The sequence below is a fragment of the Halyomorpha halys genome, unplaced genomic scaffold (assembly GCF_000696795.3).
Source record: "Halyomorpha halys isolate HHAL.00 unplaced genomic scaffold, Hhal_1.1 Scaffold170.1, whole genome shotgun sequence".
NCBI lineage: Eukaryota > Metazoa > Arthropoda > Insecta > Hemiptera > Pentatomidae > Halyomorpha > Halyomorpha halys.
The window spans coordinates 500,153-527,799 of NW_027107231.1; the positions used below are offsets into that span (position 1 = coordinate 500,153).

The following is a 27,647-nucleotide window of genomic DNA, read 5'->3' on the forward strand; positions in this document are numbered from 1 at the left end:
ATTTATTAACTCCTAGAATCGCACAGTGGTTGAATTTTGACTGGAAAAAAAAAACTGTAAACGTAAGAATTGATATACTATACATTTTTGAAATAATTTTATCACTCATTTGGCATCAAACAGGAGAAACAGGGGATATATTCTAATCAAATTTACAACAATCCATGTACAAATGCAAATGTAGAAGGTCTCTAATTAAAAGTGGAGATCTCAATGCAACACACAGTGCAATTATAACAGTGTCAATGTACTCCATGGAGATGAAATAACAATAAACAAAAAAAGTTGATCATTGATTCGGAAACATTTTGGATTTATGGAACCACAACTATTTCTCTGAGCATTGGAAATTTATTTTTCACATCACTCAATGATAAATTTTACATTTTTCAAAGAAAAATCAATGTAAAAAAAGTAGCAAGAAGAGGTGGGATATTCCTTGAATTCCTATAAAGTCAATAATGAAGTCATGAAAGACTGTTTTCAGCAGTTTGGGATAGCAAGAAAAGTCCTACAAATTAGGATTATAGTACAATAGTTTTAATGCATGCTGAAAGTTCTCCAATTGTTAGTGAAAATATTCAAGATTACAAAAATGAACCATTTGCTGTTTAGGGAATTCATTTTCAAATGAATTCATCATCAGAGACTTCTACAAACTTACTTCTCTACTTTCCTTGATCCTATCACAGACACTCACCATTACATGTTTAAGAAAAATCATGTAGCATTTTTTTGTATCAAAATTAAACCTTCTTCACATGAAAACAAAAAAAAGACAACCGAACTTCGAAATCCTAAATCAAATATTATTAAGTAAGGTGATTGAATTAATATTTTTCGAAAACTACTTCTTTTCTAACACTCCCACTTCCAAATAAAAAATTCAGGGAACTATTAATACTTTAAAAATTACTTGCATGTATCATGTTGAGATAATGGCCAGATGATATGGAAGAATAATTGTATTAAATAAAGCACATAGTTGGTCAGAGAGTTAATTTCAGGTTATAGGGTGATTTCTCAAGTAATCTTAAAAATGTGATTATAACTACAATAGATCTATACAATTTGTATACATCTATATGATTATCTCTAATATTTAAAAAAATGAGGCATATGGTCTTCAAACATGGTAAATGAAAAAAGTAAAATATTTAAAATGTTTTTAATTCAAATATTAATGATAATCAAAAATGTGTTGAATAAGATAATGTAATTAATATTAAAAATATTAATTACAAACTTAACTTCAAGACACCATAACTTAATGCCAACATTATTCCTTTATAAGAAAATAAATTTTCTTTAAAAAATATTGCATTGATTTGAGCCCAAAATAATCCTGAGATGCTGAAAAATTCAATTTACAGTAAATATTAGATACCATGTTTTAGTACCCAATACCTCAATATTGCATCTTCCTATTGTATCTTGCTGGATGCGAGATATTTTCAAATACTTATTTTTTTTTTTTATAAGTACTACATTAGTAATTTGTATGATTAAAATGAACATTAATGGTAAGATAGCTCAGCAATGTGAGTAAAAGTTAATAGATGATAATTTCATGGTTAATAAAACCTATTCCATTGTTAAATAATTTAGGAAAATTTAACTTTTGATTTAAAGATTTCCACATCCAGTTAGCCTAATTGGGCAAGGAACCAAAACTTATTACATCCATATAACATATGCAAATTTATTGGAGCTTCGCTGTATATATATAGATGGATGTGATGGGCCTACCATAGAAGTTTTATTTTTATTAGGTTTTCTAAAAAAAAAAAAAAAAAAAAAGAATATTTATATTCTAAGTTCACAGAACAGCCTCTGTTCCAGTAACAGAAATTTGTTTCATTATAGGTGGTTGTAATGATAATCACAGAGTTTGTGACTACAAAAAAAACTACTAGATGAAATCTTTAGGAAAAGAAGTGATGAAACCCTGGGGAAAAAAAAATTAAAATCATACTGAAATTATGCATTAAAAATGTGTTTGGTTTTTAAAGAAAATTATTAATTTTCTTGTGAACTTTTTCAAATTAAATTATAAAGTGTGCCTATAAAATACGTTTTAAACCATTTTTTTTTCAAAAGACTCCACAAATTAATTTCATAATCCAAAAAGATTATAAGAAAAAATAAATATAATTTCATTTTTTCATTAAAAAAAAAAATGTCAAGGCTTTGAGGAAGGAGTATAATGGAGGTGCTAAGCTTCAATGGCCAGTGATGGCAGGAGGTGGAGTCTATTCCTTTAGTATGTGTGGTATCCCTCTTTCTACGCCATATTTGACAGTTGCTGCTGTACCCTATATGCCAGAAATGGCTAGGCAAGGGGATTTAAAAAAAGTCTGAAGTCACCTTTCAGTATCAGCCCTATTGAAGCCTTGCAAAGTGAGGCAAAACACTAGTTTTTTTTTTTATATTTTGTACCATTATTCATCATTACTTGGACAATCTTCCTACAATCAAATTATTTATCTTTATCAAATTTATATTTTAATGTTTTCCTTAAAAGAATTTTTTTTTTTATTAACTATTCCTAGAAAATATTAATTGAAAAATTGACTAAGTTAATTAAATATTATATTCACAATTTATTTTTTAGAACAGTAAACATATTTTGGGATCCTCAATATTCACATTGAAATGATTCTGAACAGAACTGAGAAAGAACCTTATTTTGCTTAGAAGAGTAGGGTTATAGCATCCCCTGCTATTGTGTAGGAAGGTTTAAAACCCATAAATAAATGGTTATTAATATGGGGTAAACAAGATCTTACAAAAATTAAAAATTTTATTAACCAAAGCTTGAATTTAAGAATCATTTTCCTTACATTAGATTATCAGATCATGGAATTGACATTATTCTTTGAGAAATAGGATATAATGTCATGAAAATTATTTACAATGCCAAATAACCAAATATTCTTGGTTAAGAAATATTGATATATCAATTCAATCCTTTTCATTGTTGGGTAGACATCTGTCTGCTTTCGGAAACAGTTAGCATTCCATCTGAAGTCGGCGACCAAATAGCAAACAGTTCGATGGTGGTAACGGGAATAATTAATGTGCAGTAATGAGAATTTTTAGTTCAAGAGATAGCATGCGTTAGCCAAATAGATGGATATTCACAAAACAATAGCATTCTTTAAAAAGACATTTAATAGGAAGAATAACCGTTAAATAATAATAAATCAATATTTCAAAAGAACGACTGTGGCACGGTATTGATTATCGTAACTTGAGAATCACCCTTTCATCTGAAATCTGAACAGTATAAGTTAGTAGGTGGCAAAAAACGGTTTTGTCGACTTGAGGCGTAGTTCACCAGTTTTAACGATTAGTGAAGATGGTATTGAACTATTACCGATTTGAAGACCGTGACAATAAATTTGATTGAAGGAAATGTAAGGAAGGAATTATATTCCTTGAAAAGTAAACAGATATATGTATATAAAGCTGTGAAAGTAAGAAGAGCAATAAAAGTTTTTATTATAGGACCCTGCACCATCGTACTTGGGGAAAAAAAGAACCAGGGCCGGAGGGACAAATGGGATGGAGTACTTGCCCCGGGTCCCGAATTTCGACTTTAATGTGAATTCTCTATTACAATAATTATGTTATTAAAAGAGGATGAAACTAAACTTTGAAGATTTTTTTTAACCGACTTAACTTTTCTCTCCCTCCTCTAAATAAGACGGAGTCCCATCCAAAAATTAGCTCCGGACATTAATATTCTCGCTATGCTACTGTTGGGTACCACTATTGTTATCTAAGATAAAATATTTTTAATCTTTAAGATCTGTACATGTTATTGCAAGTTAATATATTAAATTTTGTAATGATTGAAGATGTGGCTATAAGTAACAGAAGTTCACAAAATGTTCCTAAATCAATTGAGATGGGAAAAGCTTTGGATTGTCAACTTCTGAAACAATCTCATCAGTTGTTATTTGATTCAAGTATCCCGAAGATTTTAATCTAATCTAGTTAATTTGTTTATGAGGCATGCTTAAAAAAAATAAAGTTATTATGTAACCATAAAACACAATTTTGGTAACTTGTTGCTGTCTTCATTTTCGCAACAAAAACAAATAGTCGATTTTAAAAACAAAATGAATGGCGCTATATTAATTATGTTCTATATTAATATTCCAGTAATAAGTACCCATGAAACAGTAATAAGTATAACGCTCAACTAACATGAAGAATTCCCCCCCCCCTCCCTTTACAACTGCGACCTATAACTGTTTTGAAGTATTTCATCGATACAATCATCATTTTTCAGGGAATGTTTTGCGCTAGAAATAATAATATTATTACCAAAGAGATAAATACAGAAGTTTAACTCTAAAGCTATCGGAATCAAATCTTGGCATCCATACACCCAGTTTAGCCGCTGTTACCATTTTACCAAACCCTGCTTATACAGATTAACGCCGATGTAAACAACATTAGTTAGTGGTTTGATTTTATCCACTAATATGTTTGTGGTTAATTGAATGTACTCCTTTTTGTTTACAAGTGTTGAATTAAATGTTATTTTGCTATTAGCTTTGTGAAAGTGTTATATATGTCGGCTTAATTTTACGAAATAAACACCTTTTAGGTTAGTTTATTTTTTATAAGGTATTTTCTTGAACGTTGAACTATTTTCTTAAACATCATTATTTAAATTTTTCATCATAATAGGATAAAGTCAATTTTTGAACTAAGAACTTGCTTTAGAAATGATTCACTATGTTTTAGATGTATTTAAGTGATAGTTTTGTATGTAGGTGATAATGATATGTTTTGATTACTATTAATTGTGGATTGAAAGTAATGTATTTAGTGGCATTCTTTCAAATCAAGTTTTTAACTAATTCACTTTTAAAGTTTTTATTGTTATTTTATGTAAATTAGTTTTTTTTTTGTAGATAAGAATGTCTGCTACTCCAGCAAAGGGAAGAGGTGAGCTTTAATTTTATATGCTTATGTTAATATGTAACCATTGAGTGACAGTACTAAAATATTTAAATACCATTTGTTAGATGTACTCTACATTAATTTAGTTATTATGGTTTATAGTATTTAGTATTCTCTATTCAGCTGTTATAAACAGTACTATTTGTGTTCCTGATTTAACTTTTGTTTTAAGTAACTTACTTAAGTGATTATTAACAGGTATGACAAAAGCAATTGCTTTTCTTGAAATCAATATTTTATATCTTTAAATCCGAAACATTTATTATACATATTCTGAATTAAGGATAAAAAAATTCCAATCCACACTTGTCAATATATAATCAACAGTTCTGCTACATATTAAATTATTGTTATTACTTCTTTATTGATATTGCAACCCGTACTTCCATAAATTTCTGTTCTTTCATATTTATATATATGCTAAAATAGTTGCATTGAGAGGAAAATCAAATATATCCAGGAAATTTAATATATTATCAATATTTATGTTATTATCAATATTGTTTCCAATGAGACCAAAAATTCAGATGACATGTTGTGACAGTGGTATCTTGTCACAATATTTTACCTAGAGTGTTACTAACATAATTTAATAGTATCAGGAGTATACACGCCTGACCTTGAAAGAAAGTGTCTATTTTCAATCCTAATTATATTTTTGACTTGGTGAGCATGGAAATTGTTGTTGGCTGTATTAAAATTACAATTTAGATTAATCGATGTGTGGGTTACTTGAGTTTTTCCCTAAAGATTAAATAAGCTAGTTAATACCTGATACATCCAACTATCTTGAATAGGTATTGCATAAAATAGATTACGTATAGATAAATTATTAACTCTATATTAATTTTATAATAGAATGGTATAATACATTAAGGAAAGTAATTCCTTGAAAATTACAGTATTTAATTACATTTTGTTTTGTTTTTAAATTAATTATTTTCTTTGCACCTGTATTTTAGATACTAGTTCACAATTTTCACTCTTAATTGAGAGAAAGGATGGATGTGTACTCACTTATTCACAATGAGAAAATCTCTCTGACGCCATAAAGTGAAGAATATTGTACATAAGTGGGTACATATCCACCTGTACAGTTATCGTTTATTATTAAAATAACTATTTTGTACAGTTTTGAAACAACATATAGACTAGAAATTAAGTAACTATGGCCTATGTGCAGAAGATATTCAATCCGGCCCACTATATATTTTAGGAGAAAATAAAATAATTTAAATGCACATTCTATTATTTTTGTACAAGATATTTTCTGTTATTACTATTATTTATTTACCTTTTTTCTCCTTAAGCGTAGTGTGATATTCAAGTATTAGAAACAGTAACAGATGAGCAATTTAATCGTTATATGTTTATAATATTTTGATAGCTTAATATTGATGGTTAATCATTTGTTACATGTAGTTAATTTTATAATGATATGATCAAAATATATTAATTATAATAATATTGAACAGGTCGCCCTGCAAAAGTGAAAGCATGCTGCACTTGGTGCTCTGAACGACAATCATTGAAGTATATTTTGCCTACACAATTTGGTAAAAAGGAATTTTGTTCAGAAACTTGTCTCTCTGCTTTTCGTAAAGGTTGTAATAAGGTAATATTTTAAGGAAGATAATTATAAAATTATTTTAATTGAATCAAACATTGTGTCGATATTTTAAAATATTCATATTGAGGTGTAGATAGTTGACCGTAGATTAATGCTTGAAGAAGTTTGTCGGGGGGTGCGGTCAGCAGAGAACAACATAAATAAACAAAACCATATTTATTTATTTTATGCCGACGTTTCGACCTGAGTTTCAGGTCTTCATCAGGGGTTGTGTCGTAGAGGAGGGAAAGATTAGTACTGAATACCAGTACTAATCTTTCCCTCCTCTACGACACAACCCCTGATGAAGACCTGAAACTCAGGTCGAAACGTCGGCATAAAATAAATAAATATGGTTTTGTTTATTTATGTTGTTCTTTGCTGACCGCACCCCCCGACAAACTTCTTCAAGTTAAAATATTCATATTATTTTTAAAATCCTTTTATATTTGAGTCATTGAAAACAAAAGTGGTATGTGTCATTCTATCCTAATCAATATTGATTTTGATAAAATGTAAATTTATTATTTACTGAGTGTAGTAACTGCTTTTAAATACTTAAATATACTTCTGACTGACTATTTTTAACTGAGAAAGCTGCCAAATCGTACATAAATTGTTTTAGAATTTCCATTAAAGTATTGAATATCCCAAAACTCCTCTTTTGACATACAATATTTGTTGCATTCAATGGCTTGTTTATCTTTCAAATAAAATCATTTAAGTAATAAGCAGTAGTTGATTCTGATATTTTTTTTAGGGCACATGTGCCAAGTGTGGAAATGCTTTGAGGGGTTCAACTCATAAAATTGAACTAAGTGACTCTTCTACTAAACAGTTTTGCTCTGCTGCATGCCTTGAAGAATTCCAAAGAAGTAAAGAGAATGAAACCATCGATATTAAACAAGAAGGTAGTATGAACTTTTTTATTTCAATAGTTTCTAGACTTATTGTCTTTTGAAGATTAAATTAACAATATATTGGCCAAAAACAGTATCGCCACACTTAATTACAACTTATATTATAATTGCATGTCAATAATTTTAGATACAGGGAAAAAAAAACTAAATAACTAAATACATTAAAAAAAGTAGTTACAATATTTACAAATAATAAGTGTTAATATATTATATATAAATAAATAATTGACCTTATTAATTCAAATTATGAAGATGTTCAGGGGTACAGGCAGAAGAAAACAAAACTAGTTAAAAACTATTTATTTGTAGAGCTTCATCTGTTTCTCCTGAGATCAATTCAAAACTGACCATCTCCTTCATATATGATAATGTTTAATATTTAATATTTATATTATCTGTACTGTTATAATATTGGTTCAGTTTGAAGAAGCAATAGGTAGTTTAACAGAAGGGTTTTAAACGAGAGAAGGGTTGATACATTATGTGTGGTAGAGAGAATAGAGCTCTAGTGAAAGGCAGCTTGGGTAAAAAAGGATTCGCCAAACGTAGCAGTTCAGTGAGATGGAGGGCTGATGTCAGATAAACGGGACCTGATAGTACAGAATTGGACTGAGAATTTGAAATGCAGGTTTTGTAGGATATAGGAGGGGCACTGAAAACTAATTACTTGGAATATAAAGGAAGCTAGAATATACTTACATCGGAAGAATGGATAGAGCCACTTCAATCATTTTATCAACAAGCCAGTCCAATTGTACTGGTCAATTCATTAGGCTTTTAAGTTTAACTTCAAGTTTACCTGAGAGTCCACCATATACCAGGCAGCCATAGTCAAAGTGGGAGAAGACAAGATAAGATACTATGAGTTGATGGGTTTAAAGTGAAATGGAATAATGGATTCTATTGAATTGCTTCAGGGTTGCTATGGTTCAACTGAAAATCTGTGATTTCCAGGATAAAGTTTTATGAAAAATATAGGGGAAAGGTAATTTTGTAAGTCGTCTGCACACAGACGGTACTGGGTATGCTGGATGGCTAGCAGAAGGTCATTAGAGAAAAGAGTAGGGGATAGAGAGGAACCTGAGGCATACCTCTAGAAAGATATAGAGGAACGATTATTAGGAATAACAACATGCTGTGAATGTCTAGTAAGGAAGGATTGGAACCATTGAAGAACACTACACGACAAAGAGAGATGGTGAAGTTTAGAAAGTAGGATTTTATGGTCAATGGAATCAAAGGCTTTAACTTCTACAAGAGCCCACTAATCTACACAAAACTTGGGTACATAAGTAGGTTAGTAAGTAAAAGTGATGTGATGCCCACACCGCACCAAATTTTTTTATATGAAACAAATAGCCTTGTTACTTGATTAACTAAGTTAACTATGGATAACTGGCTGACAAGTTAATTATGGGTAACTGGCTGGTAAGTTAACTACGGATAATTGGCTGACAGAATGCCTGAGTTTGTTTCATTACCCTGCTGACTGGAGGCTATTTATTGACTTATAATTGGTGTTTCTGAACAATGTAACTTCTTTCCTTCCATGCTAGTTGAACCCATGGTTCGCAATAAGAAGACCTATGAAAACATGAAAGATCTTGATTATTTAAATATGTTGATCATTAGCAACAAATCTGTAGTGATTTGAAAGTTATAGCTTTACTTCTGGGAGTGCATGTTCTGCTACCATGGATATACCAAGTATTGCTGTTTCTATGTATGTGAAAACACCAAAATAGAAAGTCTCATTACATGTAAAGTGAATGGCCAGCAAGAACTTTTAAGCTCAGTTAGAAAACCATTCTTCTCCCTTCACATATATCAAACTAGGGTTAAATCAGGAATGAGAAGCTTTTAAGTACTTGGTAGAAAAATTCCTAAGTTCAGTGTTGCTTCTTTTATCAAATACTGAAGGGAAAAGAAAAGGAAGGCAGCTTGGGAAGCATTCAAAGGAAAAAGGGAAGCATTAGCTATCCTCAGTTTGTCAAAGAGCTGCTCAAAAAGTGCCTAGCTGTAGTTTACAATATGATTCATTACAAATTCATTTTCTTCTCTCCCATTTGGATTTTTATCCTTGAAATTGAGGAACTGTATGTGAGCATGGGAAGAGAACCCTCCGATATTTCTTGGATAAAGTTGTGGTATCAGAGTCAATGCTAGCAGACTATTACTAGAATATCTACTGAGATGTCCTGGAGTTGAAATACAAGAGGCAGGCCAAATTGAAACGCTCTCATAAAATCACTATTTGACTCAACTGGAGAAATTATTGTTGAAGTGGAATTCCTCATCGATGCTTAAATGCAGACAATATTAATTATAATATTTTGTATAATGAAATGAGTTAGTTCTCTTAACATAGCAAACTATTTTTCCTATATTCTTCACCCTACTTTTCTGGGTTAGTTCACAATACATTAGTATGTCGAGGTACTGTGTGTAATAGGTAAGGTCTACTGCATATGAAGTAAATCAACAGAAAGTTTAGCGAGTTTTACGGGTGTTCACCACAAATCCCCACAGGATGGAAATTGCACTCCACAAGGTACATTTTAGCTCTGCTGGAACAGATACTATTCTCTGTAAGATTCTCACTTACAGTTGAGAGGCCATTTCTACAGGTATTCGCTGTAGATCCTGACAAAAAAGACAGAGAAGGCTGAGGAGTTTTCATCTTCAGATACGCTCTGAAGGGTATAGGAAGGAAATGAGATCCAGAGAAGGCAGAGTGGAATAATATGCAATTTTTATTTCCAAAAATAGAGTTAAAGTATTGTAATCTACTAATGTTTATTATTACTCATCTCCTTCTAAAGAGATGAATCTGTGAAGTGGATTATAGCCGGTAGCTATGATTTCTCTAGTGATGCCTCTAGGCCTATAAACAACATCAAGAAATGCTACACATAAGTTGTTAACTTTTAGTGGATCAGAAGATTCTATTATATGTAATCTTTATTGATTCAAATTAAACATTTAGGAGTATAACATTATATGGTTATTATTACATGTGTAAAACTAAAGTATTTACAAGAAATAACACATATATTATTAAAAAGCGTTTTTCTGATTATCGCAGTTCACATCTTAGCTGCTTGGTCACATTAAGATGGCATGTAACAGTTCTAGCAGCAACCAAAGCAGTGACCTGCACATAGTAGCAGTGTCGCTACAACCATTTATTTAACTTAGTAGCCATAGAATATGAGTGGAGTGGAGGGGTGCTATTTTGCTTGGCTTAATCTAAAAAAAAATTTCTGATTCTATTAAAAATATCCTTTAAAAAAAGTAACAATAAAGAAAACTTTGTTTAGCAGTGAAACATTTTTTTATTGTAAAAACATTGTTTTTTTCTAAATTAAAAAACATCAAATGTTTCTTTTCATTTCTGAATATTTTAAGTTTATCCTACAATGTATTATGGTACTGCATACAATAGTACACATTAAATATGTGTTACTAACTATTAAAAAAAAAACTCAGTTTACATGAAAAACAAATTTTTTTTTCATTTACTATGGTAGTTTTGTTAGCAATATGCATTGTGGTGTAAAAAAAATTTTTCTTGTTTTTAATTATATAAACTGTTTAATTAAATATCTTATTTTTTGGAGAGAAAGAATTTTAATTATGAATATTTCTAAATTTAAATTTCTAACTAAGTTTATTTTTCTGGTCATTAAAAATAAATATCTTCTTCAGTTGCAGAGGTAAAGCCTGTTCTTAACCCAGAGCCTCCAAATGGAGTGGTATCACCAACCTCTACGACACCCACTGCTGGCATTACACCTCCCCCTCCTCCAAGGCCGCTTAGCACACCTAGCCCTCCCCCCTCTGCGACATCTACAACGCACACCTCAAGCAACCTTAATACATCACTTACTAATAGCAGTACTACCAGTAACAATGGGGTGAGTCCTTACCCACTGTTCCCTTGCCCTACCTTCGACTGGGATGGATATCTTAAAGAGACAAACAGCATCGCTGCACCAGCCAACTGTTTTCAGCAGGTAATTTGATATAAAATTATTTTCTGATTACTGTTTATTTTATTAATTTTAGTAATAGTATAATAATATACGAATTACATTATTTACTAAATACACATCTTTTCAAGAGGTCTAAAAAATTTTCATTATTGTCTTTGACACGCTATAGTCACCATAGATGGGAAATGGATATTTCATTGTAATCTAACTTGTTTAAAAAAAAATAAAAACCATTGTAAATTTTGATATATTTGATACTTTAATCCTTTCTGGAATATATAATTCAAAGAAAATCCTGGCATTATTATCATCTAAAATTATATTCAAATTTTACATATATATTTTTAATGATGAAAAAAATTTGTTTTAGTCATTGTTACCTCGTATGTAAATATGGAACCAGAATTTTCGGATAGAATAGTTTATTGTGAGAAAACAAAAAACAATATTTTGTTTGATGTATTGCCCATCTCTGTCTACACATTTTTCCACATCTCTTTGTCAATTTTTGGACACCATGCAAAAAAAAAAAACTTCTTTTGAGCTGAACCAGTCCTTGAGTCATTTTCAAAGTTTAAGTGGCTAATTTTGAATTTTTTAAAACATTTAAAGCACTGTTATTTACTAAGAGCATAGTCAACATAAGCTTCTTCAAGATTTTGCAGCAATTTTCTTCAAATAGTAATAAAGTCTTTGTCATTCGGAAATTGTAATTACCAGGTACAAAATTTAACTTGTTAAACACTATTAAAACTATGCTGCTGTTCGAAGCTTGTTTTGTTGCTTGTTGATAATCTTTTTCTGACATCGAAATAAGGAAATTTTACCAATGACGTTGTTTATGGTAACTTCATTGACCATTTATAGGTCAAACAAATTCTGGTTTCATGTTTACAGAAATATTTTTAAATGTAACTCATTCTACTACAATACCAAATTGTAAGAATTCATTAGCCAGTTTTCCTGGCAGCTACATGATTTTTATTACTATCTCGGATTTTATTGATATGAGAATTAAAATTATTAAGTTTTTGAGAATACTAATTCAGAATGTGCTACTGATTTTATAAATAAAAGTATATTATTCAATTTACTCACTGGATCAACATTATTTACAGCATGTTGTACCTCCTGTTAACAACTTCAAAATTGGAATGAAGCTGGAGGCTTTGGATCCAAGAAACCTAACATCAACTTGCATAGCGTCTGTTGTTGGCATTCTTGGTCCTCGGTTGCGCCTGCGCCTGGATGGTTCAGATAATAAAAACGATTTTTGGAGGCTGGTTGATTCTAGTGAAATACACCCAATTGGGTATTGTGAAAAACATGGTGGTATGCTTCAACCTCCATTAGGTAAGTATTGAATATTGTCATAAGTTTAACACATATGAAGAAGTTGGTTGTGAGTGGAGTCTAGAGAAGAAAATCATACTAAATGTAAAACTTCTTTTAATGTATGCCGACATTTCAGTCTTAAGTTTTATGCCTTTACCAGGACCAATAATCTAGAATATTTTTATTTTTAAAATCAACAATGTCTGTCCCTAATCATTAGTCTTAAAAGCATCCTCATGGTTACTGAGTGTAAAGGTAATTCAGAATTGTGTTATCAGTGTACACATTAAAAAATGTGTCACACTTGGTGTTTTCTCTTTTGAACACTCCTCCAACCAACTTCATGATTGTTCATATTTGGTCAATAATATCTCCAGCATCACTTAACACACTTATAAATAAATGAATATTTAAAAATCTTTTTCTTTCACATTTTTACAGGATTCCGAATGAATGCTTCTTCTTGGCCCATGTTCCTCCTGAAAACCCTCAATGGAGCCGAAATGGCACCTCATAAAGTATTTCTAAAAGAACCAGTTTCTCCCCCTGCAAATTTGTTTAAAGTTGGTATGAAACTAGAAGCAGTCGACAGAAAAAATCCACAATTAATTTGTGCTGCAACTGTGGGTATGTAAATTGTATGTTATTAGAATTGTTTTTTATACAAATTGTGCTATCTCATTCTTTAGTTAATAAAGCCTTTTTTAGTTTATGAAAAATCTTTGAAACAACAAATAAACAAACTCTTTTCAACAGTCTTATAGTAGTGGCTTGTATTATTATCTTGTTTCTTTTTTGGCTTATGAAATTGAAGTACACTTCTTCATGTTTTTAGACTTCCCCGATTAATTTTGTTCAAAAGTGATTGAAGATAAATATACTAAAATTAAACCACTTTATGACAGTTTACTTATCTATAATGTTTATTCCTCAAAATATGCAGCATTATTTTCTATTAGTTGACCCAGTTGCTAAGGAAACAATCAGATGACCCTCCAATATCAGGAGCTATCTTAAGTTTTAAAAAAGTTCAAGCTTTTCGTATGTATGTTTTCTACATCTTTTTTTATTATGTAAAAAAGTGCATCATGCGCTAAAATAAATGAGTTTCAAGGATCATAGTTAGGGTTGGCTGTAAACTAGTTAGGGGAAACATCAGTGAGGATGTTTGATGTGAAGTATTCAGTCTAGCATTGTCTTTATCCGTGTTTAGTTTTTTCCGTGTACCGAATTATTAGTTTCTTCTCCTATCTCTCTCTTCTTACTGCATATACTGATGGTTGACCTGGTTTAGCCTAATGTTTTAGGTTGTTAGATGTAAGGACTCACTTTACCTAACAATATATATAGATGACAATTAATTAATGAAAATAGATTCACTTCAATGTGAAACCAACCCTATCGTAACTGTAGTTTTTTTTTTATAGATATGGCCAAATAGCTTTAGAAAATTTTAGTTGGATACTTCTCCCATATTTTTTTGTTTGAGTTAAAAAGTGCTTAAGTTTAATTCATAAGAAACTAATTTTTTATCTGAAATACTTCAAACAGTTGTTCTTAATTATTGTCTTCAAACTAAGTTCGCAAATCATTCATTCCAGCTCTTCATGAATTTTTCCATGATCTTTTTCTTTAGTACCTAAATTTCCCATTTTGAATTTTTGAACTTCTATTTAAAATTGTACTTTCACTGTCTTACCTCTTAAATTATAAATTTAACTTAATAATTATGCTTATAGAACGAATAATTGGCCCTGAAAATAAGTGATTATATACCAATTTTCTTCCTAGAAATGTTTAGGAAACTATACTGACCTATGTACTTGGTAAACCATTTGTTTATATAACTTATTTAAAGATTATTTCCTTTAAACCTATCAATAATTATACTATCTTAATTTTTTTTTCTCTATAATTCTGAACGATCTTTTTGTTTTTTTATAGGTGAAATCAAGGATGATACTATTCATGTGAACTTTGATGGGTGGAGAGGTGCTTTTGATTATTGGTGTAAATATAATTCAAGAGACATATTTCCTGTTGGATGGTGTGCTAAGAGTGGTCATCCACTGCAACCTCCAGGACAAAAGGGTAAGGCAGGTTATGTTGCTTCATTAATTGTTCTTATAGATAATTAACATAATTGAGACATTGATTTACTCATGCATCATCATCATGACAGGCATTTAATCAAAATCTGGCTAAGGGTACTCAAATTAAATTGAATTCTCAAACAGTTTGGTTCTTTATGGAAGAATGCTGATTGACCATGTGTATCAATAAATGGAATTTGGTCCGGGTGCGGTCAATTATAACTCAAATAGTTAATTGGTTTACTATTTTATTAACATTTCGCTCTGTGTTGCAGGGCTTCGTCAAGGCTGTTTTGACGGAAGTCAAAGTTAGAGTGGAGTTTTGTTCTTTATGTTTGTTCAAATTTCAGTTCTGTTTGTGCACCCATTGACAAGAATTGCTAAATATTGTTTTGGCAATTTTCATCTTGAGGGCGTGTCAGATCGGAAAAATTGCCAATATAAATTAATTTAAAAATTATATTTTATGTGAGAATCTTTCATCCAGAATACCTCTTGCCATAGGAAATTCAAGAGTTAAGTGCACTGTAGACAAACTGGAAGAGTTTACCAAGTATACTTCACTACTAAAAGAAACTTCATCCAACCCAACTAGACCTATGAAGTTTCATTTTGGGATTCTCGGACCTCTTGAAAAAATTGGAGGTATCAATTGCGTCTAGATTACCTTGTATAAGAGTGTGAGAAATGTATTTCGATAAAAAGAACTTCTTAAACACAAGAGCTTTTAATACAATAAAAACAAAATTAAATCAATATTCTTCTTTACACTTGATCTCTTTTGAAATTGTTGAAGATAGTCAGTTATGTCTTAATATTGTAATATTTATATAATATTCTAATCAGGAATCCCAAAGTAAAGGCGATTCATTCTAGTTTGGAAATATCTCTTTTTGTTGTGAATCCTTTCTAAATGCTTCAGAGCAAATTCCCAGGCTTTTACATTACTTGCTCTGTCTGTTTGAATAGAAACTTTTTTTTTAATTTCAAAATAAAATCCATTGATATCTTGTTCTGTGCCACTTTCATCCTTTTAAAGAAATTTGAAGTGATTTCTGAAAAAATAAATAAAACTTTAGCCAAGTTTACTGCTGTGCCATTCGATTTGGATCAGTAATCTCTTAAAAAAGTACAATTGACTTTTGGATCTGTGATAAGATGGTGACAAAGTGCATTTTTCTTATAGAGCTTAAATAAAAAAATCATTGTATTTTTTTTATTTGGGCAGGTCTAAGAAGAGATGAAATAATAATTTTCAACATATCACACTACTAGCATGACTGAAAATTAAATGAGAAGCTACATACACAATATTTAAATTAAGAAATGTAAGTTGGGGAGAAAATATATGCAAGGAAATATTAACGTTTCAAGACAACCACTCATAGCGGCTACTCAGGGAAACAAAGGTTTCTCACTTGTGTTAAATCTCTTTTAGGGGAACACGCTTAATAGATAGTTTGCAAAATATTAAAATTAATACTTTATTCAAAGATGTCAGGACATTATTCATAGAATATTTATAATATTATTAATTTATAATATCTTAATCATTTAAATTTTCAGGTGTTACTGGGCCTTCTCGATACAAAGCTCGTGTGCTTAGCTTTCCACCACCATCGGCAGATACATCATCTTCTCCTACATCGACAACGAGAAACACGGCATCACCTCCCCAAGATATGATTTCTTCTTCAGTTCCTAGTCTGATTTCACATTCACCGCCTGTTATTCCTCAGCCTCCTCCGTCTGGTAAGCATTTGTTCTTGAATTCCATAAGCACATAATAATATTTTAGGAGAAATATACTGGACATCATCAAATTTCTTAACAGTCCTTGTGAATAACTGCAATGTAGGTCAATTTTGTTTTCACTCGCCCAGCAATGATTTTACTCACTTGATTTATCATATTGTCCATCATCAATATACGAATGGTCCAGTTACTAACACAGCTAGGTTCAGTTTTTCACCTAATAAGTTTGACATAGTTTCCATTAGATGGTTTCATCCTATATATATATATATATATATATATATTCATCTTTCATTGAAAAAAGGTTAGAAATGGGTTCAAATATGCGAATTTGCTACAAAAACAGCTAGCACAATTGCTTAGTTATTATAAACATAATGGAGCCACAATATGGTATTTATGATTCTGAAAAACTTCACTTGACCTAGGGTTTGCTGTTTATTTAAGCTTATTTAAGCTGTTATGCAATAATTAATATACATTTTTATTAATATATTAAATTATCCTTGATTTTTTTAATGAAACTTTATTAAGTAGAAGCTGTTTGATTTCACTTTTAATTTAGAGTTGCTTTGATGATTGTTTTATTATTTCTATCCTTATCCCATAGTCCAGGCAAAATTAAATCAGCGAGCCTAGGACCTTTGAACATGCTTGAAAGCTTAAAGAGACTTTCCTTGGTTTTCAGTGTCTTGTATTGGTAACAATAGTTTTTTACAATCCCAACCCTTCCAAATATCCATTAGTAACAACCACTTTGTTACTAACGTACAGGTAAGGTTTCAGGTTTCAAAGAAAAATCTGTAGCTAAAACCTGAGGGATTAGTGCCAGGATTTTTTATTTTTCAACTTGCTAAACTGAGAAAGATGTTCAAAAACTCCTCGAAATCACTATGGGATCAATTATCTAAGAAATAAACTACTTCAAGGGTTATAAGTACATATTAAAATGGGAGTTAGTAAAAGCTTAGAAGTAGAATGCTCTATACCGTAGGACATTCAAAAATTCTTTATTTATTTTATTTATTCCATTTTTTTATCACAACAAAAATCATAACATTTAAATTTAAAAATTATATGAACCTTTGAACAAATCTTTGGGAGGGATCATGCTAAAGGTGACTCATACTGTTCATTAGATAGTTTAAATTTTATTTTAAACAGAATTTATAATGGACATTTATAAAATATTCATTTCATCTCTCCTACAGAACCAGATGTTAAACCTCTAAATCCCACTGCTGACAGCGAAGCTACACCAACGCCTCAGCAGCCACTGAACAACCAAATCGTTGAACGTACTCAGAGCCCACCGACTGCAATTAAGAGAAGGTTTTCTGCTGATAATTCCCCCGATAGTGCTTCAGAAAATTCAACTGTAAAGCAGCCTAGGAAAACTGTACCAGGTGAACAATTTGAACTATTCAATAATTGTTAATTTAATATTCCTTGTCTATTATTTTCCTGCTACCCTTAGTTATGGTTTCTTGACTGATTGTATTCTTGATACAACTGTTACATTATATTCCAATTCGAATTTAACTGTTACATATGAATATTCACTTCTTAATTCAATAGACATGTTACCTAATCAGAGATAAAGTTATCTAACGTGATTATTGACTCCATTATGACTAAGAAATATTTAATTACAGCTGAGTTGGAGGCTGCTACCTCAACTACGCCTACTACACCTAGTGAATCGAAATTGGGAGATCCTACTGACAACTGGGGAATCGAAGATGTAATAACCTATATTGCTTCTGTTGACCAGGCCTTAGCTGTTCATTCAGAACTCTTTAGGCGGCATGTAAGTAATTATTGTTATTTTCCTGAAAATACGAATTAATTGTGATTCTCAAATAATTTAAAGTTGATTTATTTACTATGAAAATGAGAATGGGAACATTTTCTGTAGAGCAGGCACAAAATGTGAGTTGTTAACCTATGCTTTTGGAAGTATTGCATTAGATCAAATTTATTACAAAACAAAAAAGTATTATACCAAAATATTCAATTTAATTGCCCATAAATTTAAAATTTTGATATTACATTTAGACTTACTGGCTTCTATCTCTTCCTTTCCCAATTAAACTATTATTGAAGTTCATGAAACTGGTTTTATCTCATTTATTGTTGTTTTTTGTAAACTGTAAATAATAACATATTAAATTAATTAATTAATTTTTACATAAAAAATGTAAATCCAACAATTTTTAGAATTGTATATTCTGTTTCTTTACCTAGTCTGGAAAATTGTTCAAGGATGAAAACCTGCTATATGTTTATATTTTTCAGAACCTGGAACATACCCAATTGTGTTTCATATTATGAAACTGATTAGTATGAATGACTATTCCTATAAAAAAATGCCCATTAAACAAAAATGTCTTATTCGTTGATTTTACCTTTTTTACAGAATACCAACATTATATATGCTTATGGATTGTTAATTCATCCAAGGTCATTGTCCTATTGTAATAGTCTCACCTAAATTACTTTATTATACTTAACTCTATTAATTAATTAAGGATTATTAGTATTGACATCAAAATTTATTAATATGAATACATTTTTTTATTTATCCACATAATTAAAATAACAACCATTATTCATAATGTTTTTATTTTTAAAGGAAATTGATGGGAAAGCATTGATGCTGTTAAACTCTGACATGATGATGAAGTATATGGGTCTGAAATTGGGACCAGCTCTCAAAATCTGTAACTTGATCAACAAGATCAAAACCGGCTCTTCAAAACGATATTCCAACATTCCTTGACAGCAGTATAAGTACCTGTAAAGCCATCGGAAGTTGCACGGATCTGATTCCTTTCTAGCCTGGGTTATATTACTTCAGTTACCAAACCTCTGGCAAACATTTCTCAAGAGTAATATCTTAATAAAAATTCATAACACTGTTTTGACACAGAAAGTGAAATTAAAGAAAAAATGAAGTAACTCTAGATTGACTCACTGAACACACCATCGTTACTAGCACTGGTTGCAGTTATATATATTGATTTGTGGTGTGTTTTTTGTTTTATTTGATTGTTTTTCTTATAAATCTTCATAATATGAGGATAAGATTTTTTTAATTTATTATTTGTGTTTCTTTCTTTTTTATTTTAATTTTTGTTGAAGCATTTTTTAATGCTCGTATTGTGATATAAAAACAAGTTTATATTTGTTATAAATATTGTTCGCATTTAATGTTATTATTTACTTAATGATTATTAAAAGATTGGTTTTATTTTAATATAACGAAGAGCATCGTAAACAATGTTGTTTCGATATTCATAAAACAGACAAAAAAAAGAACTATTGTGTCATATTGTTTTACTTATTCCTATAGCTTAGATTTATCATCTTATAATATTAGTTTTACAGCAGATTGATACATTGTTTTCTTTTGTTATTAATTGGGAATAATAATTTATATATTCTACAATTGATTTCTTCATTTACTTTTATTTTAATGACCGGTCATCATTAATGGTTTAATTGTTATTGCTTGTAAAATATATCTTCAACTGACATACTTCATTGATTTTGAAGAAAATAGTTGTGTAAGTTATTCAAACATTTAGTAGTAATGCAAATCAATATCAAATGTATGAAGATTGCTGAGTTAATTTATATTTTGCAAGTATAGTGTTATTTATTATATATTTCATTAGGGAAGTATGTTAATATTAAATATGCATATATTTTCTTCTCTGTAAATTGATTTTTAAAAAATCTTGTACCAAAAGTTGTAAATAAACATAATCAGTTATTCTATATATTTTTTCATTATCACATTGTAAAAAAAAATTTAACCATGTAGTAGCTGGATTTCATATATATTTTACCATTTCATATACTCATATAAATTTTTATAATAGAGGTACTAAAAACCTATTAGAAATAAATAAAATCATTTAAATCATTTTATAAATAATTGTATCTACTGGGTCTTAGTTTAATTTTAGTCTTCTGTGCCATAATTTAAAGTGAAAAATAAACTTCTAGCTTATAATATGTGTTCTAACATTGTCCTAATGATAGGTTAGTAGATTTTCTGGGATTTTTAGTGTTTATTAATTTCTTTAATCCACAAAAATGAGATTCCTCTCAGGAATGTAGCAGTTGAATTATTTGTATTTATTAGCCATAATTTTTTTTTTTTTATTTCAATCAAAAGTCTTTAACTACTAATTATGAATCAGGAAAGACCTGATGGTACATTGTCAATCCCTCAAATTCAGTTTACTTGAAAAACCAAAGATATATAAACGTATTAAAAATAAAGTATAGATATGACACATTGCTATCATTAGAGCACAAATAAGTGTACCTTTAATGTAATTTACATTTAGACCTTTTTTCTCACATTTATACTTGGTTGAGTAGGATTCCCTTCATCTAGATATAAGAAGTAGACCAAGAATTTGAGAGGTGTTGACAAATTTATTCATTAAGAATGCCAACATTTCTCAAGAAATTAACTCTCGGTTGTCATTCAATTTCTTGACTAAAACCTACACATTCGTGCCTATTTTTTCCTGATCTCATTAACTCAAGGTATGTTCCAGTAATAACCGGTTCTTGTCGAAGGAGTATAGAATTGGTAAATTGTGGTAATTTTTATCAGTGTTAGTAAGTACACATCTGATTCTTTTGTAAGAAAAAAAAAATCTTAATTTGGTTCAAAACTATGGTTAGAGGCAATTTTAGAATGTTTCATGTTGAAGTCTTGTTATAGCAGTGCCAGATTTTCCCAGCTGTTCTTCAGGCAGAAGCAGATAACAAGTGAAACTATCAGATTATTTGTTGGCAATAATTGAACTGCTAGGGAGCATACTTTCAAGAACCTTTCTATTGTAGTTGCTGTATCAAAGCAATGTTCAACAGGGTCTAAGTTCTTTCTGAGTTCTAGTGCGTGTCCACCAATAAAAATACTACCACACTTTTTATTCTATTCCAAATCTTGCAACCAACTAATGAGGGAAAAAAGAGACCCCATGTCCTCTGATTCCTATTTGTGAGTTCTCATAATTTTCAGCAAAACATTTTCCATTGTGAGGATATATTGGTGAGAATTTCAAAAAGAGGCTAAGGAATGATCAAAAACTATGTCAGAGGCAACAAGTGCTATAGTGGTTGCTAATTTTCATCTTAAATTAAAATCAAGTTTTATATCAATACTTGAAAGGATGCTGAAAAGATAGCACCTATATTTGTTATGTTTACAAAAGAAACTGGTACCATTACCTCAAGTCTCTCCCTCTGCTTTGTAATAGGGGTAGGGAATGGCAATACAAGCATTATATATCTTATAGCTAGATAAAAATAAATGATTTGAACCTCATGGTGAAAAGAAATTTTCGCCTCAAGTAGTATTAACTTTCAATGATCTAAGAGCATACTAATGCTATGCTTAACATTTAGGAGCCATAAGACATAGTAACAGCTATTAAAAACAAAATGAATGAAAGAAGACGAACTATTTCAATTAAATAAATATGAAACATAACAAACTATTTACGATGTTTTATTTGGAATAGAAAATAGCCATAATTTTACAACAATTTTAAACCTGTTAATAACAGCAAAACCCTTAAATTTAGGCTATTAAGCCTACTTCAACAACAAACATTTTTGTTAATGCTTCTGATTAAAACTTGTTATTCCTAAACAAAAGTCTTTGAATGTCAGATGCAAAAAGATATGATGTACAACATACATTAAAAAAATACTAATTTACTAATTAACTCTTCAATTTACATAATAGAACACTTTTCACTATTTTCAAGGATTGCACTATCTCTTTGTGGTTTTTCATTTATCAAGTTCCTATCTATTTCCTTTACAGGCGTTCTATCACATGATCTCAGTTTCTTTTGTTCATAAATGGCCATCTCTTCCCCTGATGGACTACATAGAGTAGTAATTGTCAAGTTCCCAGTAACCCAAGAACAGTCTTCCATCACTAGATTTTCAGGTGGTCGATGATAAATGCCAGGAATATTGTACGACCATACTGTTACTCTACCTCCAACAGATAGTTTAAATTTATGACCGAATACATAAACTGTAGATGAGGTTCCAGAACGGTTAATCAAATTCCATCCACCAAGTTCTACCTCATTGTTCGTCTTATTAATAAGAGTGATAAATTCTCCTTTGTTACATACTTGGCCAATTGAAACATCACATTTTGAAAAGGAAGTATAGGAATAATTGGACAACTGTATTTCTTCACAATTTTCAAAAAATAGACACTTTCTCTTTAAGCAAGGTCCTCGATGAGGCACTTTAAGAGTTTGAGGAGAGCATTTAGGAGTTATTTTTAATCTTTCTTCTTCTCCTTCCAGCAATTTTCTATAAGCATTTATTTCTAAATCTAGTGCTATTTTTATATCCATCAAATCTTCATATTCCTTATTACGCTTATCCATTTCTTCATGAAGTTTTACAATTTCTTCTTCATTTTGACTGTGAATTTCTAAAATGTTGGCTTTTTCCTTCTCTAATTCATTTTCTAACTTCTTGACTTCAGATGACGCACAAATTCTTTCCTCTTCAAGACTAATTATTTTTTTATTTAATGAGTCTATAATACATTTCATATTACTTATCTCATCTGCAGCAACTGCAGAAGCTTTTGTATATCTTTTTAGCTGACTTTCAAGACTATGGACCTTTTTTTCATAAAACAATTTAATTTCCTCTTTGTTATGAATCAAATCAAGTTCATACTGTTGCCTTAGATCTTGCAAGGTCTGAGATAATTGGTTCTGATATTCCTGACATAATACTTCCATTTCACTAACTTCAGTCATTTTTTTCTGGCTTGATTCTTTCAATTGCTGTTCAAATAATTGTTCCTTAAATGCCATATCCTCCCGCAATGTTTGTAATGCATTCTCTTTACCCACTCGCAGTAATATTTCCTCTTCTAATTGTTTCTTAATGTCAATCAATTCTAAAGAAAGAGTGTTTTTATCATCTTTTAATGAAATATTTTCAACATCAAGCCTTTTTTTCTCATTTAGAATTTGTTCATTTTTGGATGTGATTTCTGATAGCTTACTTTCACTTGCTGACAAAGATGTCTGAAACAATAAGCATTCCTTTTTCTTTTTATCCAGCCTAAGTTTAAGATCATCATTTTCAATAAAGAGTCTTCGAGCATCCAACTCAACTTGGGTTTTTTCCTTGGAAAGTTCATCAATTAAAACTCTTGCTTCCAACAATTCCTTATCATATAAAGATTTCATTCTGGCCACTTCTGCTGCTGTATTGTTTTCAGAAATGTTTATATTTTTAATTAACTGAGTATTTTCAATTTCTAGTTTCCTTACCATTTCAATGTAGCATGCTAAACGATCATTGAGATTTGAAAGTTCTTCTTTTTCACTCTGTCTGCTGAATTTCGTTGGGCAACATGGTTGTATTTTTAAATCCAAAAGAGATGAAGTTTCATTATTGTTAGATGAAATATCTTGAGATAAGTAATTCACGGAAGAGTTATTCATTTTCGATAAAATAGCAAAAAATAAGTTCATAAATCAGTTTACTTCCAAGAAGAAAATAAGTAAACAAATCACAGGAAACTATCGCCAGTGTTAGAATGGATACATAATTAGTATACACTCGAGACAACAAAATTTGACCAACCCGATGTGAAAGATGAATGTCACTATGACAACTGCATCTTAATTTCTTTTTTATTTATATTATAGATTTCTATTTAAATTTAGAAAATAGTTTTAAAATATAAATCGTTTATTTAAATGTTAAGAATAAACTACTGCTATCACTATATAATATTAGAAATCTAATCAACTTTGAACACAATTACTCCAAGAAATCTCTATATTAATTAGCAATAAAATTGAAGCTACATCAAAACATATAAATTAAGTTGCAACAATAAAATATTAAAAGATTTCACATATATATTTTTAAGTGGTCAGCCATGTTTTCTGTAAAAAGGAAGTATGTAGCCGTTAGCATCGGTACTTAGATTCAGTATTGTGGAAAATATGTTGATAATAACAGTCAAGTTTCGGCTATTAAACAAAAACTTAGCCTCAACTTTTTAAAAAATTAATTGGTTTTTTCGAGTCCTTAGGAATATTTTTAAATGTAAGATAATACTAATAAATTAAAATTATCATTGACATAGCGCTGCAATGCTATGCAAGATACTGGGACGTCTGACAAAATACAAGTTTTGGTTTTATTTTGAAATGGGCGTGTTCCAAAGATATTACCATAGGTTGGGGATTATTTCTCTTCAGCAGTCCCTCTATATACTTTAGTAGAGTAAAAGTAACCAAAATCCGCAGTACACTTTGTATAATACCTCAATTAAAAAATATGTTGTGCATGGGTGAGGAGAATACTTGGCCCAAACAGCTTGGAATAAAAAAAAAATTATTATAAAATAGTTAAAAATTGAAAAATTTGTATTTCTCTTTAAATACTAGTCGTACGTCAGATATCCCAATACATTGTGCAAGTGAGTCATCTTATCAGATTTATGTCGGTTTTATTGAATTATTGAAGATTTCTGGCATACAATAAAGCAATGAACTACCGTTTTCCAAATATTGACTAGTTGGGATGAGTGGTAGTTTTATAAGCCTAATCGATTAATTAACTTATTTCCTCGCTATTGTTTTGCTTTCGGACCAAAAGAAAGGAGACCGGAAATGAAATTATTTTCGTAATAATTTATTTTTCCCTATGCTGCCGAAGTTTGTTAGGAAGGAAATTTTACAGTGAGTGTCCTAAGAATCGTAGGATACGATGTAGTGAAACCTATTCAACATCAGTTTACTTTACATATTTGGAATGTAGTATTATTAATCCGTTCTGTAATTTAAAAATTTTGGTATTGCGAAAATATGAAAAACATAAATCGGATTCCACAAGGACAGTTGATTACCATAGAACAGACTGATGACTGATGAAGATCCAAAAGTCAATGGAAGGGTTGATCAGGTTTGATCTCATAAATTTGTGTTAAATGAGCTTAGATCTGCAGTCCCAGAAAATATTAATATCCCGGACAGATTTAGGTAAAGCAATATAAAATTCAGGCAAAGAATTTTCTGAAATCCAGAAATCCACATTGCTTTGGAAGAACTGAAGAGAAAGTTCAAGTGATTTGATGAGGAATTCAAGTTGGTTAATGGTGCTAAAAATGATATGGTTGGCAAGCCTTATACAAAGATAGCCACAATGCTCTTTAAGAAAAAGGAGGAAAAACTGATAAAGAAAAGGACCCTTAAATAATGAAGCTTGAAGAGTTGGATCCTCTTGGAAATAACAATGAGAGCATAAAGTTGATGGTGGAAAAACATCATTCACACTGAGAATAAGATAGTATCCTGCTCAAATTCAGGACATATTAGACATCTGTCAGTTGGCAAGCCATTTTAGACCTCTCTAAATTGAGGAGGAAGAGGAATTAAATGGAAACAAAGGAGATACCTTAGATAGACAAAGAGAAATCGAGCCTCCAGATTTTGAGGAAGTCGCTAATGTAATACCAAAACTAATAAATCAAAAAACTCCAGGTCTTTATGGAAGGTCAGAAAAATTCTTTAAGCTTGGATTTGAGGGGCGACACCAATTTTATAAAAACTATTTCACAGAGAAGAGAATTGGTACAGAAAGGCTGTAATACTGCATTTACAAAAGCTGAGGTCAACTTGAATGTTCCAATTATTGTGTAATAGATTTGGTTCTCAGTTGAGTAAAATGGATTAAATTTGTCAACATATTAGAAAAATAAAAACTAATCTTATAGGCCACTGGTAGAACAACTATGAAATCGTGATGGTTCCCGAGGAGGTACTCAACCTTTTTCTTTTCGGCCAAGACTCCCTTTGGAGTCCTATACTGTACTCAATCTTGGACCATATATTTCCTCTCAAAAATAATTTAATAATAGAAATAAAAGTACACACTTTCCTTTTCTAGATTTGAAAGCTGCTTTTGATTCTGCACTCCAAACTGAAATGGTGAAAGCACTTAGATAAGGGGGCTCATCAAAGATTTTTTTATCGCAATCGTCAATACCTACCAATGCTCTAAAGACTGAGTGTACACCCCTTGAAAGGTGATGGAAATTAGAAGAACTGCAGTCGGAGTTTGAAACATGGGAACAGTTTAAGTATAGGCGTTCCTATTTGTGACATGCTCTGAAAAACTATAACTTCGTAAGCTTGTAACAAATGTTTTTCAACATCTACAGCAACAAGGTTATGGCCAGAGATACATAAAACTATGACTAAATAATCATGGATACATTTTTTAGTTATTAATGGTTCATTAATAAATAAACATTGTATTCATGACAATATAGCTAGTTTTATTTATAACTATTTTTTTTCCAGCTCTGGTAATGACAACAGCTGGAGATAAGGATGTGAGATATAAGACTGTAATGGAGAATTTGGGACAAACCTACTGAGGAACTAATTCATAGTAATGTTCAACTAATCTAGAACAATAGACAAAGAAGTGTCCAAGATAAAAAAAAAACAATACATATTATCATAATTGTAATACTTACTACAATAAGGAAGAGAGATAGAGAATGTCAAATTCCATATCTTTAAAGCAGTCTATCTTCCTGCAATATTATAAGGCATTAAAAGTTGGTTTTCCCAAGAGAAGTAAGTTTTTAAAAAAAATTACATTTTGCTTTTAATAAAAATTGATTTTTCCAAATTTATCATTATTTCTTCTTGATTAAATAATTTGTCTATACTTTCTGCAAATATTAAGACATCATCTAAATACATTTCCATCAAGTAAGTAGGTATTTTGGTTCACAAAGCTTTGATAACAGCTGCTCAAACTGTCAGATAACATGTTTTCTTGATTGAATTCTCTTTTTTTCAACATAAACTACCACTCAAGGCCTGAACATAGTTGAGGTTAAAAACTTTCCCAA

The 27,647-nt window shown here is 30.4% G+C and overlaps 1 protein-coding gene and 1 long non-coding RNA gene across 3 annotated transcripts; one reads left to right on the plus strand and one right to left on the minus strand.

Moving 5' to 3' along the window:
* Positions 1–4,317: 4,317 nt before the first annotated feature.
* On the plus strand, positions 4,318–20,470 carry LOC106678958 (polycomb protein Scm). Of its 2 annotated transcripts, none has more exons than XM_067045517.1 (12): positions 4,318–4,641; positions 4,932–4,965; positions 6,456–6,595; positions 7,350–7,500; positions 11,218–11,525; positions 12,623–12,857; positions 13,281–13,466; positions 14,784–14,930; positions 16,499–16,684; positions 17,899–18,093; positions 18,343–18,497; positions 19,323–20,470. In XM_067045517.1, exons 2-12 carry the CDS (start codon positions 4,938–4,940, stop codon positions 19,467–19,469), a joined length of 1,878 nt encoding a protein of 625 aa, XP_066901618.1. In that variant the 5' UTR covers positions 4,318–4,641; positions 4,932–4,937; the 3' UTR covers positions 19,470–20,470. The 2 variants fall into 2 exon arrangements, with proteins under 2 accessions (XP_066901618.1, XP_014273315.1); XM_014417829.3 differs by having other exon boundaries at positions 4,319–4,621.
* On the minus strand, positions 15,699–27,543 carry LOC106678960 (uncharacterized). Its single transcript, XR_010842925.1, has 5 exons — positions 27,389–27,543; positions 27,264–27,323; positions 18,931–18,988; positions 18,752–18,837; positions 15,699–15,987 (listed from the first exon to the last, which is right to left on the minus strand). It is a non-coding gene; the product is annotated as an uncharacterized lncRNA (long non-coding RNA).
* Between the last annotated feature and the right edge of the window lie 104 nt (positions 27,544–27,647).

Bases quoted from the DNA above. Each gene is read 5' to 3' on its own strand.
- LOC106678958 (XM_067045517.1), top strand. From the start codon at position 4,938: ATGTCTGCTACTCCAGCAAAGGGAAGAG. The intron at 11,526-12,622 runs GTAATTTGATAT...CATTATTTACAG, and splicing joins CAGCCAACTGTTTTCAGCAG to CATGTTGTACCTCCTGTTAA. The intron at 13,467-14,783 runs GTATGTAAATTG...GTTTTTTTATAG, and splicing joins AATTTGTGCTGCAACTGTGG to GTGAAATCAAGGATGATACT.